This window comes from Bacillus rossius, chromosome 17 (assembly GCF_032445375.1).
Source record: "Bacillus rossius redtenbacheri isolate Brsri chromosome 17, Brsri_v3, whole genome shotgun sequence".
NCBI lineage: Eukaryota > Metazoa > Arthropoda > Insecta > Phasmatodea > Bacillidae > Bacillus > Bacillus rossius.
The window spans coordinates 11,518,878-11,539,264 of record NC_086344.1 but is presented as its reverse complement, the minus strand read 5'-3'; the positions used below and the strand labels follow the sequence as shown (position 1 = coordinate 11,539,264).

At 43.0% G+C, this 20,387-nt stretch overlaps 1 protein-coding gene across 2 annotated transcripts; it reads left to right on the top strand.

The window, feature by feature from the left end:
• The first annotated feature begins 487 nt into the window (after positions 1–487).
• On the top strand, positions 488–20,216 carry LOC134540825 (ganglioside GM2 activator-like). 2 transcript variants are annotated; one of them, XM_063383790.1, is made up of 7 exons: positions 488–738; positions 6,039–6,092; positions 11,848–11,901; positions 12,100–12,138; positions 13,512–13,673; positions 14,877–15,047; positions 17,040–20,216. In XM_063383790.1, the coding sequence occupies exons 1-7, from the start codon at positions 673–675 to the stop codon at positions 17,187–17,189; spliced, it is 696 nt and encodes a 231-aa protein (XP_063239860.1). In that variant the 5' UTR covers positions 488–672; the 3' UTR covers positions 17,190–20,216. The 2 variants fall into 2 exon arrangements, with proteins under 2 accessions (XP_063239860.1, XP_063239861.1); XM_063383791.1 differs by having other exon boundaries at positions 619–738; positions 13,515–13,673.
• The last annotated feature ends 171 nt before the right edge of the window (positions 20,217–20,387 follow it).

The following is a 20,387-nucleotide window of genomic DNA, read 5'->3' as shown; positions in this document are numbered from 1 at the left end:
TAGAGAACGTTTCATTTAACAGCGATTTCTTTACATAAATCACCCCCCCCCCCTTTCCCCAACCACTCCTCGACCAATAACCATAATAAAAGTATCCATCGAAACATTACTAAAGATGTGTGAAAGAATTGTTTAAGAAAAATTAAATTATTAGCTTCGTATGCACGTGGGATAATATGAGGTATTTCTGAACGAAAGTTTGCTTTATTTTATTTTAATACTTCTTTGCGGTGATCCATCTCCACCCCTCATCCACCTGCATTTATTTGCAAACGCTCGTACTACGTCTGCAAGCCGGTAGACACACTACCAAAGCAATCCAAGACCTGGGCAGTTACCGACACGAGGTCAAACTAGAATAAAAAATGCAAAAGTTGCGTTCGAGCCGGACTTGCGAGCATGCTACGTCTTTGAAGTTATCAGCACATTCACAACGGCACAATCGGACACAGGCCGGCCGCGGAACGCTATCGCGCCCGGTAACAATACCCCGACAGCGGTCTAGTGTTTCAGCCGGGTTCTTTCTTTACTCCACAATCTCGGCGTGGTTTTTTTTATGGTCGGTTTAGCGGCGCTCGCGTTACGTAGTGGGAGGGGGAACAATGTCGCGGGAAGGGCTTAAATGCGCGGGCTTTGCGCGAGTCGCTCCGAGGACGTCCCTGCAGCGCCGCGATGCTTCGTGCGGCCCGCCTGGTGCTCCTGCTGTGCGCCCTGGGCGCCTGCCTGGGCGCCGACACGGTGAGTGGCCGCGCCGAGCTTCGGGCGCGACGGGAGCACACTTTCAAGGCCACATTTTAATGCTGAATATTGTATTTTTGAAGTTATACTTCTAATGCGACTTCCAACAAGGTTGCGTTAAACTTTTAACGCTACCATGGAGAATTATTTGCATGCAATTAAAAACTATTTTTTAACGATGCCAAAGAAGTATAAATTCTCACGCGCGTACCTAAGTACACGCACACATTTTTTAATTTTTTTTTTATTTTTCTTTCCTAACCTAACTAAAACTAAGTGTATTTGGATGGGTCTGGGCTAGGGGAAGGACCTAAGTTGTTTTTCCTAACCTAACCAGTGGCGTAGCCAGGATTTGTGTATGGGGGGTGTTAATAAGCATGACCCCCCCCCTCCTCCTGTATTAAAGCGGGGGATCCGGGGGTCCTCCCCCGGGAAAATTTGGATTTTAAGGTGTAAAATAGTGCTATTTTAGCAGTTTTCGGTAATTAAATTTAAATATTGTAATGGTAAAAATTTTATTAATTTTAATATGAAATTTGTTTGAGTGAAGAAAAAAAAATTAATAAAAGATTTGGTGCTAAGGGGGGGGGGGTTTGAACCCCTTAAAACCCCCCCCCCCCTGGCTACGCCACTGAACCTAACTAATTACTAAGTGTGTTTGGGAGGGGTATGGGTAGGGAAGACTCTAAGTGCGTCTCAGGCCGAAGCCTATACGCTCTAGGCATGCAGGTTATGAACCATGCAGGAGAGGAAGCATGCATCATGTGCTAGGAGGGGATTGGCTAGCCATGGCAAAGATTTAGCCATGACTAACTCCCCTCACTGACTATTCTAGACTATAACTAGATAAGTTGGGCCCAGGTAAAACCTGCACAGACACAGGGAAAACCCTGGGCACTGATTTTTTTTTTCCTAACCTAACTAAAACTAAGTGTATTTTGTTTGGGAGGGTCTGGGTTAGGGAAGACTCTAGGTGCGTCCCAGGCCGAAGCCTTTACGCCTATTCATGCTGGGTTCAAGCCATGCAGACAAGGGAGCATGCATCGTGTGCTTGTTCGGGGATTGGCCAGCCATGGCTGCGATTGGCGCCATGACTAACTCCCCTTCTTAATACTAGACTATAACTAGATAAGTTGGGCCCAGGTAAAACCTCCATAGGCAGAGGGAAAACCCTGGGCACTTTCATGCGGGATGCAAAATTTCATGCATTAATTACGAGCAGGTTGGTTACAGGAACAGAAGGATGGTTCAGGAAGAAGAGTTGGTCAGAGTAGAAAGAGTCTACCATGCGAGGGTTGGGCGCTTGGACGGATGTGTCCGCTTGTGGTGTTTAGGGGCACTGGTTTTTTGGGGGCGACTTAGTCGTTTCCCCCCAGCTGCCAGCCAGCTGCTGGGCACTGACATTGTTGCGAAACGTTTCTTTTGAATGAAAATTTGCCAATTTAGTCCTCAAAAATAACGACTTGAAAAACCCCAAAGACGCTTAAATTCCCTGGTGACATCCGCCCTATGCCTCCGAGGTCATGACCTTGACCATTAGGATATCATGGCCGCCATTGTGAATTATGACATAACTGTTGCAATTATCGTTATGGCTGCCATCCTGAAAACCTGTATTTTTATGCCAGAAAATCGGGAAAAATTTTAAAATTTATAACAAATTAATTAATAAAAATTTAAATAAAAAACATTCCTCCATTCTGGATTATAACATCACGGCCGCCATATTGAAAATCCGTAATTATTCTCATATTTAAATGGGAAAAGATATGTTATAAAAATTAATTAATCAAAATTTTAAATAATTATTAGTTAAAAACACACATCATAAAGTCCTCGAACCCAGTGAGGGCAAAAATAAAAATGGCGACAGATCCTTCTTCCACGGAAGCCACTGGCAGACTGACCTCCCACCACTAATGTCAAGGTGTGTGTACAGGGGCGCAACAACAGGGGGGTGGGGCAAGGGTATTTTGCCCCCCCCCCCTCTGAAACCTTGAAGTGGGGGCAAACAGGGGCAAAGAAAGTGCTGTCTAATCAATTTTTAGGTAATAAAACTGCTTAAATAGCACCATTTTCCACCTTGAAATACAAATTTTCCCGGGGGGTCCAATAGGGGGGATCGATGACTCTTTATAAAAAGGTATATTTCCCCCCCCCCCCCTTGGAAATTTAGTTGTTGCGCCCCTGTGTGTGTGTGTGTGTGTGTGTGTGTATATATATATATCGCCAGCTAGTATGACTTCATGTCCGCCATCATGTTTTCGTCTTCTGGAGGCCGCCATTTTGTTTTAGTCTGCTGGAGGACACCATGTTGTTTTCGTCTGTTAAAGGGCACTGTCGCCATGTTAGTTTAATTTTTACTTTTTAGAGTGCAGTAATCATTTATTATTACTGTGGCACCCGCCATCTTGAAATTTAGCCACAATCTTGGAAATTCGTAATTATCTAGCCATAAATTCTGGAAAAAATCCTAAATTCATGACAATATCTGCAATTAATATACTAATGTTCTTGGTTCGATACTTAAGTTATGCAAACAGGTAATTTTAGGTTAAAAACTCTCTTATTTAATAAAATATGGTGGAAATCCCAAAATCAGCTTAGATTCTTGGTCAACCAGCCTCTAGTAATTCTATGAGGACTGACGCCGCCGTCGGTGCTCCCTCTGAGAGCACAGGCCGTTATGTGTCCTCAACACCTGAGCTAGTGACAGTGCCAGTGCTACGAACATGCCCGCGCGTGTGTCTTAGTGCAGTGCCTCGAACGGCGTGACGTCAGTCACGGCTGGCTAGGTGCACAAACTGCCCGGCCGGGTGCGGCAATGCGCATCAGGTATCTATTCATTTAACAAACAGAAACTAAAACTTTTAATAAGCATAAAAATTGTCTTTAATTAATTAATGGTTGTGTCAAATATTTCCGCTCACAAAACTGGCCGGCATCGCCTTCCCGCGCTCCGTCATTTTCCCGCGGGTTTTCCTCCCCTCCCTGGCCCGGTTCTCAGGGAGAGTTGTCAGTAGCCATCCAGCACTCACCAGGGCCGGCAGCCCCGCGCACGGGGAGCATCCAGTTTTCACGCCAGTTTCCACGCTTAGCATCAATAGGTAATTATCTCCGAATCTTCTTTCAACAGCTCCCCGGTCGGCCCTAACCGGCCGTACGTCATGACGTGCGGTCCTTAGATAAAGTGTGCAACCCGACCACGGGTCTTTCAACGTAATACGTAATCCTGTGTTTTAAGGCGGCCCGCCGAGGCGCCTGCACCTCACGCTAAAAAACCTTCCCACGGAGAATTAGAACTTTGCCCACGCAGGGCGGCATTGCGCCAAATGCGTAATTGAACTTACGAACGCTTCATCCCCTGGGACGTTCAAAGGACATGAACGAGAGACCACGTTGGGTCTTGTCACGCCTATTCCCAGTTTAAACGTGGCTCATGCCACTGTGAGAACCAGTCTCGCACCACGTGAACATTAGAAGTCTGGGTACCGAACTCACCGCGAGTCCGGGACGTACTCATAATTATTTAGTGTTACTTGCCGTGCTAGGATTAGTGTGAGTCGTCATCATCACGTCCATGTATAAGTCAGTGTTAATTGTAAACCCGCACAGACAGTAGCCGATTCACGTAGTCAGTGTACCACGAACGATCACGTGCTATGCACCAGACTTGCCGCGCCACGCGCCGCCATCGCCGGAGCTCAGGTTAGCCTGCACCCCTCGTTGGAGTAGTCCTCGGAACACCGTGAGACGCCATTCGAGGGCCGTGTAGGCGGAGTGAAGGTTGACGACGATACGGCCAGTCACGTGCCAGTGCCTTGTGTGACGTTCTGTAACGTGTGCTACCGGAATAAAACAATCAAAGTTACGTGTGTATTTCACTAATACGGCGTCCTGGGAGGCCTTAACAGCCCGGGAGGTCCTTTGTCGACGCGTCCCTGCCTGCAGCCACGAGGCCAGGAACCCCGCCCTTGAGACCGAATTTCCTTTATATCATTTTAATTAACGTAACTTCAGGACAGGCAGCGGGGACGGGGTCAGGACATATTGGCCACCATCTAGAAAATCCATAATATTTGACCTAGAAATTCGGAAAACACTCAATGTACTAATTTATTCGATCGATATTTCTCCTCGGTTCAATCCTTGATCAATGCAAATAAAATAAATTGAATTAAATATCACATTAATTTAACATAATAGTGTCAAGTTTGAAAAAAAAACTTTTTATAGAAATTAAATATATTAAATAGGTACTTTTTACTCTACTACAGGAACACTTGCCCAAGTTAGCAATCTAATAAACATTTAGTTCTGCATCGGGTCAATTTGACTAATTCTTAGCTCCAATCAGTTTACAGGAGACAGAGACCAGCCAGATCCTTTTCCTACATAGTTTTTTTTTTTTTTTTTTGCCAGCAGAGTTTCTTGATACTGTGTTTAACAGACTGCTTCACATCGTCCGAATTGTAAATGGGAGTATTCATTGTCTTGTATGCACACTTCTTCACTTTGTCCTCGAACGGATATGGTTTACCATACACACATTCCAGCCACAAGTTATATTTTTTAAGGTCCGTATGTAGCTACTTCATCAGTAAGCTGATTGATAATGTTCTGCCTGATATCGTCAAGAAAAGTACAAATTTCTTTCTACTCACTAAATGTATTTAGATAATAGTAGTTTTTCAACGTTCCACAAAATGCAGATTTCGCCATTGCATTGTAGATGCTTTCTTCATCCCTGACAATCATGGGCGTCGCAACCGAGGGACGGGGGGGGGGACGGGGGGGGATACGTCCCCCCCAATAATAAAAGTCTTCAATTTCGTCCCCTCCAATAACATATTTAGTTTCGTAGTTATATTAAAAATATGATTTCTGTGATATAACCCATATGTTGCGCAAAGTGCATTTAGTACAATCGTGGTAATGTGAGCACTGTGTTTTTACAAATTTGTTCTCTGAAAATATTTTTTATAACAAATAAATTATATATTGCAACCAACTATAATTAGAATATTTAAGAAAGAAAAATGCCTAAAAACCACCTTTTTGCACTTTCAAACCCCAAATTTTCCTGGGGGAGGACCCCTCCACCCACCGCTTTTTTCCCAGGGGATGGATATTCCTCAACACTAAATCAATTGCAGTCCCCCCCAAAAAATATATCCTTGCGACGCCCATGCTGACAATGACCATTGCATTGTTGATGCTTTCTTCGGCTCCTAACTGCCGTTGTATTGTTGATGCTTTCTAAGTGTAATCCGTTATCATGCTTCTTTGGTCTGTTTCAGACGGAGTCGGCAATCACTGAAAGTTCTGCTTATGCAAATGACACCATCAACGAGGTGAGAATACATTTATCTGTAGACTATACCAGCTGTGAATAACGATTTGACGTATGATAACAGCTATTAGGTTACGAGGGGGGGGAGGGGGGGTCGATCGGTCGGCTTTACGGTGGATTGTTAGTGGGCGCCACCACGTGGTGCGGCACGTGGACCCGGTGAGACGCCTAACTCAGGGCGTGACGTCGCCCATGTGAGATATTCCCCCTTGAAAACATCTAGCACTAATTCCTGCCCGCTCTCAGCATCGGGCACGCTTTTCCCTACGCAGTGGGCTCTCAGGCGTCCCACACGCCGTCACACCCCACGTGGTCACACAGATTGAAAATAAAAAATAATACGTTAAATTTGCACACCTGATTTATTCCGCTAATTCAGCTCACACACGTACACGGTTGAAACTGTATAATACGCCCGCGGCACGAATCGGTTTAGGGGTAATGAGCCACCACGTGGTCACATATTAAATTAAGTAATACGAGGAAAAAGACCGAGACTGGCCGTAAAATAATTAATGAAGCAGTCCCCCGACCGAGAATAGCTCCGAGGACTAAAAGAAAGAGATTGAGACGAAATTAAAGTTAACAGAATTACTTGGCAGAGAATACAAGCGGTGAGGTCCCCGGAGTGCTGATGAGTCTGCTCTCGGTCGTTGATGGCCGCCGATCCATCATATTGCCATCCGGGGCAGTTAGTGTGTGCGAGACCAGAAACCGAAGTTTCTATAACTCGCCTAGTGCATTGTAAATCAGGTGCACCCCACACTTTAGTAAAATCACCTGGATCAACGGGCGGGGCGCGTGTCTTGTGGGATAAGTTTGGCACACGGGCCTGTGTGTGCGCTGGTGGGTTGTGTAATGCTATATAAATTACGTGTACCTAATTCGGCGGGGGAGAGAAGCTCCCCACCAGCTAGATCGGCTAGCTGGCGTGATGTAGTGTCATGTTGGTGTGCATTAGAGGCTTGATAGTGTGCTGTATTTGCAAGTGAACTAATTAAACTCGGGTGTGGCGTGTACTGTAAAACTGTGCGAGCTACTCCTACGAACCCCTGGGAACACAGAAACATGCTAGGGTAGTTAGCCCATATGTGCATGTAATAGGTAGTCCTGGCCGACACTCGCACAGGCATATCATCGTGTGGTCGTGTTGGTGAACGAAAAAAGAAAATACAAAGTTTAGTACTCTACTGGCCGCCTTAGGGACCGAACTATTGCGTTCCAATATAGTTCGGTCAAAGTTAGGCTGAGCCAGTATTGCTGTAGCTAGCCCCCAGGCTGTTGTCTTCTACACCTGAAAAATAGAGAGTGAAATTAATAAAAGAAGGTCGTCCTATTCTATTATTGTTCGAGCAGAGAGATGCCCTCGTCCAGGTTTTTTTTATTTTTTTATTCTTTATTTTTTTATTTCTTTTATTATTATTTTTTTTTGTTATTATTTTATTTCTTTTTGTAATTAAATCTAGACTTAAAGCTACTGTACAAGCCCCCAGAGCCCTGCCCTGACAGGCATGCATGCCTCTCGGCCCGGATCCCCAGCGAGGGCTGGGGCAGCTTCCCTCTGCCAGTTCGCCTGCATGATTCTGCCTTGACAAGGTGCTACGACGTGTGTGTGGATTGTCGCGCGTGTTGTAGTGGTGCGACTGTAAAATTTTACGTACCCCGGGGAAGGGAAAAAAAATTTATTAGGTGATGATAAGTTTACGGAACTAGCTTTGTTAATTCAAAATCCCATGCCTTCCGAAACGCGGCCGGTACTGGAGGTGAAGCCTGCCAGGCGGGTCTTGCCCTTCAGACATAGGGAGTCAGCCCTAACACAACAGGCAGTGAACTCCCGGGAGCCGATACTGCACCTGCGTGCTTCGGACCATTTTGAATTGTATAGGCAGTGTAAACTTTAAACTTTAAATTGTAGGCTTCGCGCGGTGTGAACACGCCCGGAGCTGGAGTGAGACTGCCCTGGGATTTTTTTTTCCTAACCTAACTAAAACTAAGTGTATTTGGGAGGGGTCCGGGTAAGGGAGGGACCTAAGTGCGTCTCAGGCCGAAGCCTATACGCCTAGTCATGCTGGGATTAGCCATGCAGGGAGAGGGTCGCATGCATCGTGTGCTAGGAGGGGATTGGCCAGCCATGGCAGCGATTGACGCCATGACTAACTCCCCTCACTCTTAACTCTAAACTACTAGATAAGTTGGGCCCAGGTAAAACCTGCATAGACACAGGGAAAACCCTGGGCACTTTCATGCGGGATGCCAAATTTCATGCATTAATTTCAGGCAGGTTCAATACGGGAGAAAGAAGGATGGTTCAGGAAGAAGAGTTGGTCAGAGCAGAAAGAGTACACCATGCGGGTTTTGGGCGCTTGGACTTAAATGTCCGCATTGTTTGTTGTTCTGCAGTTCTGGGACAGACGGAAAAGTAGTTTTGTTTGGCGACCCTCGGCGGCCCGGCCAATCAGCGCGCTCTCTGGCCCGTGATTGGTCGGTCCCCCGCAGGCCGCCGCACGAGGTGTTCGGACTATTATTTTACGTGAAATAAAAGCTATTGAAGACTCTTTAATAACTAAATCAATGTCGCTTTCGTTTTGCGATAATTATTGTTTTAGTTTAATCGAGGTTTTTTATGTTTTCGTTGCTCGGACGGGTCGTAAATCGCTATTGAATTTATCAGTGCGTTTTCGTGTTGTGGTAAATCTAGGTATATTTTATTATTATTCTTTGATATTATTTCGCGGATGTACGGAATTTTAAGTGCGTTGTGAATAGTTTCGTTACTCGTAAATCTATTGCAATCTAATATGGCCCTTAGGAAATGATTCTGTTTAACTTGTAGCCGATTTATATGGTGCTTTGCAGCATAGCCCCAGACCTCGCATCCATATAGCAACTGCGGGCGTACAATTTGAGTGTAAAGTTGGAGTTTTTTCCTGCGTGGTAAATTAGGCGCTTTTAACATTGGGTACAGGCTTCTTAAGGATCCTGTAGCAATGTTTGTTGCTCGAGCGATGTGTTTTCCCCATAGTAGTGTTCTGTCTAGCGTGAGTCCTAGATATTTTGCCTGTGTAACATTAGGAATGGGTTGATGAAAAATTTCGAGTTCCCTGTCTGGCCTGCCTCTACGTTTTGAAATTACAAGCGTGGTTGATTTTGCTGCATTTATTTTTATTCGCCACCGAGTGTAAAATTGCTCAAGTGCTGTCAGCTGTCGTTGGATGCATACCATGGCATATTTTAAGTTTCCAGATTGTTTAATTATGGCTGTATCGTCCGCATACATCTGTACGTAGGCATTTGCGTGCGGTATATCGGCTGTGTAAAAGGCTTATGGGTCGCCTGTTTTCTGGAATGGCTGGGTTTTTCCCTGGTTTAGGTATGGTAATTATTTTTGCTAGTTTCCAGGAGTCAGGATATGTTTTATGTGTTAGTATAGCGTTGAATATTGCCAGTAAATATTCAAGTGCCTCTAGAGGAAGTTTTTTAAGTGTTTCGTAGTTTATTGCGTCCGAGCCGCCTGCTTTATTGTTCGGACTGGCTTTTATTAGCTTTAATAATTCTCTTAAGGTTATAAGTGCAGGGACAGTTTGCGTGCCTGTTTGTAGAAAGTTATTTACCGCCTGTGTTGTTGTTAGGGTGAAATTTCTGTCATTTACGTCGGTGTTCGGGGAGAATTGTTTCTCCAGTAGGTCTGCTACTGCGTTTGCCTTGTCTTCTGCGGTGTATTTAGCCCCGGTGGCTGTTAAAATAGTGGGAGTTGAAATGAATTTTTTGTTACCGCGAAGCATGCGAGATAATTTCCACATTTCCTGCGGTTTGGTGGCTACTTCATTTATTAAATTTCCGAATTGATTTATTTTTTCCTGTTTTAGTTTGCGCTGAACGAGATTGTTTAGTCTGTTGTATTCGTTTTTTGCTTCTGGTGTGCGAAGTCTTTGCGCCCTGTTCTGGCTTGTCGCCTCAGAGATATGTGATAATCCAGATCGGGGTAGTGTGTTCTAGTGAACTGCCTTTTTGTTTCAAAGCGGGAGTGTTTTTTAACGGCAACGAAGCCCTTCTCCGTCAGTTCCGCGGCGATGTCGGCCTCGACGACCTCCGGGTACAATCCCTTAATTACAACTTTTGTGTTGCGCTCTTCGGAATGCGCAAACGTGTGATGGTGTATTCCGTTTGATTTCAGGTATGAGAGGGCTTGAGAGTAGCCCTCTCTGTTCTCGAATGTCAGTCGCAGCTCTCTCCTGCGTGTTATTGTGTTTTTGAATGTGATGCGGTGCGAGTTCAGGAAAGTTGCGATCTCCTTGAGCTTCGCAACTTCCCTGACCATGATCGGTACTCCCCTGTACCGATTGCCGGCCGCAGTTGTGGTCAGTGGTTGTGTCCTTGACTGTGGTTGCGTGTCGGCAGGCAGATTTGCCAGCACGCCGAAACTGTTCTGCAGCGGGATTTTAGATGTCCCTGCTGTTTGTGTTTGTTCTGCGTCGTGCCTAGCTGTACGCGCATCCTCATTGTTCCCTAGCACCGTCTCCCGTCGCCTGCCAAGTGAGTGGCTTCGGTAACGTGGTTGCTTGTTCCGCAGGGCCTTTTTCCCCCCAACCTGCTGGAACTCGGTGTCGTCGTCAGATCGCTCGCGTTTGGCGTTTGTGTGTTGTGTCTCCATCATGTCGGGTGTTGTGCTCATGCTCGCTATCCTGTCCCTGTCGCGGTTCGCGGGCTATCCGACCCGCCGGTCGCCTAAAACCTAAAAGCAGTGGTGGCTGTCAAACACTGATCTGAACAGTGAAGCTATGCCTTAGAGAGGCTGTCCTCTCTGCACCACTGCCTGGTGCGAAGATCTTGATGGCGGAAGACTGGGGTAAGATCATGTCTCGGCTCGACTAACATGGCGTCCTCCCGCCGAAACAATTGCCGTTAAAGATATTTGCGAATTCGTGCCATGGGAAACTAAATTAACATGACAAGAATGAATTAAAAATTATGTGACAATTTTTGAATAAAGAGAAAAGATTGTACAACTTATTACTATTAAGATTTTAATTTAATTATTGTCTGGCTTCGGGTTTCCTCGGGATTGTTCGGAAATGTTATGATATTTTTAATACATTATTTTAAATAAAAGTACATAAAACCCTCCCGGCCGATCTGCCGTCACGTTGCACTTAAGGAATATAAAAACAAATAACACAATTATATTTACTTATGTTTTGGGGTTGCGGCGCACTGACTCGACAGCGCCCTCTTGCCGTGCGAACACACACGCACGCACACGTACGCACGGGTAGGCGGGTGGTTTTAATGGAGGGTGGGTGGTGTTTGGGCGGTGGCATATCGGACTTAAGAGGGGCCGTAGGCCCGAACGATGTCAGTGAGCACTGTGTTTTTACAAATTTGTACTCTGAAAATATTTTTTATAACAAATAAATTATAGATTGCAACCAACTATAATTAGAATATTTAAGAAAGAAAAATGCCTAAAAATCACTTTTTTGCACCTTCAAACCCCAAATTTTCCCGGGGGAGGACCCCCCGACCCACCGCTTTTTTCCCAGGGGATGGATATTCCTCAACACTAAATCAATTGCAGTCCCCCCCAAAAAATATATCCTTGCGACGCCCATGCTGACAATGACCATTGCATTGTTGATGCTTTCTTCGGCTCCTAACTGCTGTTGTATTGTTGATGCTTTCTTCGGCTCCTAACTGCCGTTGTATTGTTGATGCTTTCTAAGTGTAATCCGTTATCATGCTTCTTTGGTCTGTTTCAGACGGAGTCGGCAATCACTGAAAGTTCTGCTCATGCAAATGACACCATCAACGAGGTGAGAATACATTTATCTGTAGACTATACCAGCTGTGAATAACGATTTGACGTATGATAACAGCTATTAGGTATGTTGGTCTGAAGCCTGCGGGGGAAGGTAGAGCGTGTCTTCTTAGTTTTCAGTGTACATTTTAATGGAAATTTAAGCTTTCTTTCTGATGCACAATTTTTGCCATGATATCGGTCTTTGTTCCAGGACATCTCAGCCCGGAGCTTTCACTCGGGGTCTGGCAAGGTGAGTGAACAGACACGATGTTCTCCCAGTCAGCAAACTGCCGGCCTGCTCGACAGGCGAGTTGAAAATTGACGTCTGGCATTTAGGTACTCATTCGGAACCTACTGCTTGCTTCAAACTGTTATCGCGAGACGAATTATTTTTTATTATTTCTATGCGTTTGTTAAAAGTTTTTTAGTAAATTTTTATTTAGTGTTACAAAATACCATTGAAAATAATCTAGACCACCCTCAATTTTATTAACAGACAAATGAATTTATTAATCTGGTTTTCGTAGTTGTTCTATGTTACAAGAAACAGTGTTCACAAATACGTTGCTTTGACGCAAGTAATTTCCTATATTTATTTTAAAAAGGAGCTCTCAATTTAATTCTTAAGTAGATACACATTTCTTCCTCGGTAATCACTTCGCAGAAAATGTCAACATGATTTCGCCTTATTGTCTTGTAAGAAACCACCTGCCGAGCGTTTACGGTGGTGTTCAGTAACCATGTGCTGTGCATATCGTGAGCTTATATAGTATAGTTATAAAAAGTCAAGTGGTCACTTCTCCGTAGCTTTATAAAGACGATTATAAATTATTTTCCAATTTTTAGCACTATTTGTCATTGGAAATATAATATAACTTTTCTAGCTTTTACTGTTTGATCGGAATATGCTGTATTGTAGGGTGCTGAGGTGCTCTAGAGCACATGCGTCTCTGGCACAAAAAGTCGGGGGGGGGGGGGGGGAAATGAAATAAATTTATTTATTTAAATGCTAGTACCTCTGTCGAGTTAAGTATAAAATGTCTGTTTATTTTCAAACTATGATATGGATGTAATTCTTACACGACACCTGATCTACTACTATATGTCATCACGCCCCCGTCCCGCCAAAGACGCCCGTGCTCTAGAGTCTAGACTCCCCCACTTGTGTAATACGCCAGTGTTTCATCCTCGTCTCGCCAGCCGCTACGTCGCAGCTGCTTCCGACTTGGCGAGATTGCACAATGGCAAAATGTTTGACTATGAGACGAGAGGACCCTGTCACCCACCATATTTCTGTTTTCCTTGTTTCACTGGAGTCCCTCCACGTGAATGCTGGGCGGTATGCTCTCAGCTGGTCCTCTTGCACGACTCCTCTTGCAGGAATCCTTTTGCAGGACTCCTGTTGAAGGACTCCTCTTGCACGACTCCTGTTGGACTCCTCTTGCAGGACTCCTTTTGAACAACTCCTGTTGAAGGACTCGTGTTGAAGGACTCCTCTTGCACGACTTCTGTTGAAGGACACCTGTTATGGACTACTCTTGCAGGACTGATCTTGCACTACTCTTGCAGGATTGATCTTGCATGACTCCTCTTGCAGTGCTCGTGTCGTGTGTGTGTGTGTAGCAGGCGCGCAAGCCCCAGTTAAAGTCGTTCACGTTCGAGAACTGCGGCGCTGCCTCGGACCCGGGCAAGCTGCTCGACGTGAAGCTCAGGCACATCCCCGACGGAGACATAGTCGTCTCCGTGGCCGCCTCCACCGACGTCGTCATCAAGGCCCCGCTCAAGGTCAGCTCGCCACGCACGCCCTTCTCTTCGGCTGCAGCCTCGCAGGGCGCTACGCTCTCTATGTTCCCCGTGTTCGCTGCATCCAGCTGCATCTCGGGTGTCACTGGTCACACCCCGCTGTGTTCGCTGTGTTGGCGACATCGCCAGGTGTTTGGTTCTGGGCAGGGGCGCAACAACTAAATTTCCAAAGGGGGGGCAATATACCTTTTTATAAAGAATTTTCGATCCCACTATTGAAGCGGGGGTCCGGGTGTCCTCCCCCGGGAATATTTGTATTTCAAGGTGGAAAATTGTGCTATTTAAACAGTTTTATTATCTAAAAATTGATTACACAGCACTTTCTTTGCCCCCACTTCAAGGTTTCAGAGGGGGGGGGGGGAATTACCCTTGCACCCCCCCCCCCCCCCCAGTTGTTGCGCCCCTGGTTCTGGGCTATTTTCCTAAAACGTCGCTGACTTGGCGCATGCGCAGGTAAACAAAAACAACCTGTTTTGGCGCGGAATTGTGCTGTACTTCCGTGATTGCTTTGAATTAGTATCATTTAGATGGAAAAATTTGTATTGAAGTAGCACGGAATAAATTTATGGAAAAAATGATGGAAGAAAATTTAATATTTATAAAGGAGTAAAATAAATAAACAACACGACGCTGGATGAAGCCGAACTTTTAAGCTCGGAATCCCTTACCATGTTTAATCCTTAAATTGTGGTTAATATACGATACCTATAAAGATATTTTTCAAAAATTAGCCTGTATAATTTATATTGCATGTCTTGGCCACATATAGTGTAAAGCTTTAATGCGAATTCTCAGGCAAAAAATAAAACTATTATAAATAGAGTTCTGAAGTTGTATAGATAGCGGATAACCATAGACCTGCTAAATTTGCATGATTGTTCATAATGCATTCCATTATGCACTATAACTGCGATCTCATTGGAAAATAGATAGTTGCCCAAATTGAAACACAGTCATATCAAAAATTAAAATATTCACATGATCAAATGACACTCAGTCTAGCGGAAGGGTAAAATGCGACAGCAGGCAGTGGACGAATATACATCTACGTATCTGTACATCAAAGCTCCAGAACATCATGCGAAATTTTCAGGTTCTCTACAGATATAATATTTGTTGAAAAAACGACATGGAATGCCTATTCAGTGGAGGCACTGATACAGGGAGACTGGGTCTGCTGTGCAGGTGGACATCAAGGCACACAAGAAGATACTCGGCGTGTGGGTGGCCATACCGTGCTTCAAGGGCCTGCTGGGCTCGTGCACAATCACCGACATCTGCCACTTCGGGATGAGCAGATGCCCCTTCAAACCCCTGGTCGACGCCCGGATCCCCTGCAACTGCCCCGTTCCAAAGGTTGGTCTCCGAGCCCTCGGTATTTAGCGAGAGCCTTTTTCCAGCTCCTGATCGACACCAACATCGTCTACAACTAACCTGTCGCCAAGGTGAGACACCCACCCCTCAGTTTTGAGTGTGCCCCATCCAGCCCTGGACCGATGCCAGAATTTTGTAACTGCCTCGTCACAAAAGTGAATCGCTCGGGTCCCAAGTCTTGAACAGGTGATTCTTCCAGCCCCTGATCGACGCCAACGTGGTCCACAATCATCCCGTCTTGGAAGACGATCTCCCGGGACTTAAGTGTTGAATGGGTTTCCCTTCCAACCCCTGATCGATGTCAACATTGTCAACAACTACCCCAATGAATCGCCTGGGTCTCAACTCTTAATGGGCGACCCTTCCAGTCCATGATCGATTTAAATGTCTTCTGCAACTACCCTGTTGCAAAGGTGAATCACCTTGAACTCAGTCGTGAACAGGTGACTCTTCAAGCCCCTGATCAATGTTAACACTTTCTACAACCACCCCATCGCAAAGGTGAATTGCCTGGATTGTAGTCCTGAACGAGTGCTCCTTCCATTCCTGTCACGCCAACATTTTCTGCAACTAACCTGTTGCAAAGGTGAATCATTAGGAACTCAAGTCTTGAACGGGTGCACTTTCCCAGCACTTGATCGATGGAGGAAAAAATAAAAAATAATCAAGCAGAGCCATCGACTGTGTTGCACACCAGCGTACAACGTGGCGTGTGTAGCTAACTCTAAATGTCCGAGCCCTGCTCCTCCGCTCCCCGCGGAGAGCTTGAACGCCACTGCGCTGCGACCGCGCGTCCTCTCGGCCAATGGAGTAATTCCCTTAGGCACGACAAACTCAAATTTGTGCGCTACTGTTAGCACCTTAGCACCTGGAACTTTGTAGTGTTGCGTTTCTGGACATACTTTACTCAACAAAAAAATACCTTCCTTCTACATTCCCTGCCAACTATTAAATGTATGGCCTGCAAATGCCGAACGTTGTATATGTAAATGTATGTATGTATGTGTGTGTCTATATATATATGCGTGTGTGTGTTTATATATATATTCAAGCCAGGGGCATAGCCTGGGCTTTTTTTAGGGGTTCAAACCACCCCCCCTCCACCCTAGCGCCAAATCTTTAACTAATTTCTTATTTATCACTTAAACAAATTTCATATTAAAATTAATAAAAAAATTATCATTAAAATATTTAAATTTAAGTACCGAAAACTGATAAAATAGAACTATTTTACATCTTAAAAATTCAAATTTTCCCGGGGGAGGACCCCCGGACCCACGGCTTTAATACGGGGGGGGGGGGAGGGGGGGGGGGCATGCTTCTTAACACCCCCCCCCCATACACAAATCCTGGCTACGCCACTGATTCAAGCCACATTATGTACATTCCAGTTGGCAACCAAGTTTCCGAACAAGTCGAACTGCTTTGCAAGTGTTCTTTCTGCACACTAATCTAAGCAAAGTTGCCCTCAATTACCTCATTAGAGACGACGCAAAATTTTAACTTAAGTACAGGAAATCAAAATCAATATTAACTGAGATATGATCATGATTTGTAAAGAACATTGTGAAAAACAAACAAGTCATGAGTATTTTCTTGTTGAAATAAACTCACTAACATAGAACTCTTACTACAATAGTTTATATATAACTTATAAATAATTAACAAAGTAGCCAATCCACAAAATTATTTATAAATTGAGTTATTAGTCTAATCAATGGGGAAAAAACAAAACAAAAAGTGACTGTAGATTAGTGGTTCGGTTTTTTAAGTGTGTAAATGTTTAAAGCTTAAAAATTTGAAAACTATTTTAAAAATTATTTTGTTTTCTTATGTTTTAATGATTAAATACATGGTGAATTGCACATAGAATTATTTGATATGTATTTAAAATCATTTCTTCTGGTAGGCAGAGACTTTAATATCTGAAACAATGTATTTGTTTCAAACATCTTAACCTTTTTTTTTTTTCAGGGAAAATACGGTGTGAAGGATGCAGAGTTTCCGGTTCCGGTAACCACCATGAATGATATCTTTGCGGGGACCTACAAGGCCACAGTCCGTGTCACCACTCCAGACAGCAAGCAGTTAGCCTGCTACGACGTCAACTTCAAAATTGCTTGAGGGCAAGACGGGTGCTTGTTTCAACCACAGATTCCAGAAGAAAAAAAAAAATTCCCAAAAACTTGCTTTCAGGTGCCAAAAATATTAAAATAAAACATACACGCCTGACAGAGAGAAGGCCCGAACAAAGTTGTTACTTTTACCTGTACTAACAATGCAAGAATTAGATACATATACAACCCCATTCAGTGTATGCACTGACTACCTTCCTGAAGACGTTGCCAACATAAGAAAAGAAGATAAATACTAAATTCCCAGCAAGCCTGCTTGATTATACATAAGATATATTAACAAATTTTTAATTACTTATTAGTTATTATAGTGATCAGAAATTTATTTTAGTGAATATGATCAGGGCATACTAGACCACTACACAACTTAACTACAGAAGCAATCAATTTCCAAATGCCCAGTTACAATGTCAAACATTCACTCTTAAGACCCTTGAATAAAGTCAGTCAAACAATCTGAAGTGTTATCAAGACACTGAAAACACCATTACTGCTACTGATTTTGTCATAATGGCTGGCTGAAGTTACCATACAATATTTTGTACATATGACTGGTTCTCAAATTTGTTGGATGTTTGATGAAATCAACCAAACCTAATTGGCAAAGTGTAAACAGAAATAGCAGACATTTTCTTTTCAACACATCTTTAAAATGGCGAACAACACACAGGAAAATGAACTTTTTTACAGGGATTTGGTTTATAAGGGTGAAATAATGTTAAATGTATGAATTACCACTGTTTCAGTGAAAAAAAAAAAAAAAAGGCAAATAATTGTGTATTGGCCTAGTTTTAAAAATCCCTCAGTATAAATAATTGTCAACTGTTTTTTTAAGAAATGCATGCACACCATAAAATTTTGAAAATCTCCATTCAGTACAGCAATGCATTATTGTAATTTTTAATTAAGGATTAGATTGAAATTTTTAGCTCAGTAAGTCAAATAATAATTTTGATAGTAGTGTGATGATTTAAAACATGTTTTAAGTTTATATGTCCTATTTTATTTATTTGCCAATTTATCTTTATATTTTCCCCAAAACGTAAGTGTAAAATATAAATGAAGAAAATAATTTTACAATGTGAGTTCTGTTTCTCTCTCACTTACTTTCAAAATAACTGAAATTATTTCACATGGGTATGGGCTTGTGTAACAGTTTAATCTAGTGGCTTACTTATCCGGACCCAGAAAAATAAACGTGTTTCACAATTAACTAACTAAGAAAAACTGACAACATATTTTGAAACAGCTTTTGTTTTTAGACCTAAATGTAGCTAATTCAGATAAAACATTAAAGTGTGTGCTCTTGAACAGTAGCAAGGCGTGAGGTTTTCGGGTGAAGCAATACCGCCGATCTCACCAATGAAGAAGATTGGGGGGAGGGGGTAGGGGTTTGTGAGATGCCTTGTGGATTCTTGCCTATTAGGTACTAGTGGACCCGGCAGACTTCGTACTGCCTAATTAAATTGCAATAAAGTCCTGTCAAAATGATTTGTAATGTGACATTTTTTTGTTCATACATATTTTATAGTCGGGGCAAAAAATTCTCCTGAACAGAACCGTCACCCTGGTGATAGGGTGTTGTGGATAAGAAATATAATTAAATAAAACATATAAATAAAAAAAATTAAGTAATCTCTTTATTGTTAATCATGTGAAACATAATAATTTTTATTTTCATGGTAGTGCATGATTAGATAGGTAATTAGCTTCGTTTGTAGCATTTCGGGTTCTTCTACCTAAATTTATTCGTCTAATAGGAGGCATATCTATATTATAGATTATTTTGTCACATGAAATAATTGGCGATCATAGGTAAATGAACACTGCACAAAACACTATATAGGTAAGAATTTGTTTCGTGTATAAGTTGACAAAAGCAAACTCATTAGGGTAGGTAACCTAAAATCCAAGAAAAAAAACACTGACATTGACAGTTTGTTATTGTTTCAACTTTTTTTAAATTTGATATGACTTGGAGTCAAATTCTTCAAGCCGTATTTAAAATAGGGAAATGAAATAATAAAAACTTAAACTTATGAAATACTTTTGGTAATGCTGGTTTTGTTTGACTGATGTAATGACTTGAAAACTGATGCATTTTACAGTAAAACAAATGAAATAATACCGCGAAGCCGACCAAATTGAACTATTCAATTTCTGTTTATTTTTTTTTTGTGTATCTCTGCTCCAACGCACACTGTTTTGATAGATATGATTGAACTTTGTACAGAGGTAATAAAGTGCAAATTGACTCTTTGACGTTAGGAACATACCTACATTGTTTAAACAACAATGAGTGCTCGTTTTAGTTAGAAAACGTTTGTATGGGAAAAAGAAAAGGGCTGGTTTTAGGGTTTTTCTGGCAATTATTCGAATTTTTCTCGCCTTAAAAACCATCTTTGAACTTCAATGAACATTAAAAAAAAAAAGGCCAAATTGGTCCAGGCGTTGTTGAGTTATGCGCTTACCAACACATTTTGCGATTCATTTTTATATTATAGAAGATAAATAGAGATAAATTATTACTATTTTTAATTGAACAGGAGATAATAATTGACAATAGTAAGGATCCAGGTACGATCTTAAATGAAAAAAAAACCCACAAGCAGCGTTGCGACAATTCCGTGGCATTACTTCTGCATCATTTATACTTCTCCCCTACCGTCTCTCCTTCCGGCCGTTACAACTAGCATACAGCATGCTCTGCTACGTATCTATCCCCCCATTCGACCGCTAGCGCATGCGTTGGAGTGACGTCGCCGCTGACGCACTCTCCTCCTCTACCGGTTTCCCCACCACTTACCTGACTATTCCCCTCATGCGTTTGAAAATTGTTGCCTCCTCAGTAAAGAAAATTCACTTCAAATATATCTTCGCATAACACTCCTTTGCGAAATCCTGCCTGACTGCTTAAAGGTATGCACGGTATTTGATGCTTCTGGAACTAGATCACCGTTCATAACATCACCGGAGAACTCTGAATCAAAACTAAACAGTCAGCAAAAAAAAAAAAAAAAAGAACTGATACACGTCCTGCGACACTGCGAATGGCAGGAGTGCCTTGAGAGGAGCCAGCGAGATCACGCTTCACGAGTTACCCACTCTGGGTGTTCCTACAGACAATTATATTAAAAAAAATAACAATGAAGGTTTGCCAGGTCCCCCAACTGTTGAAAAAAAAATC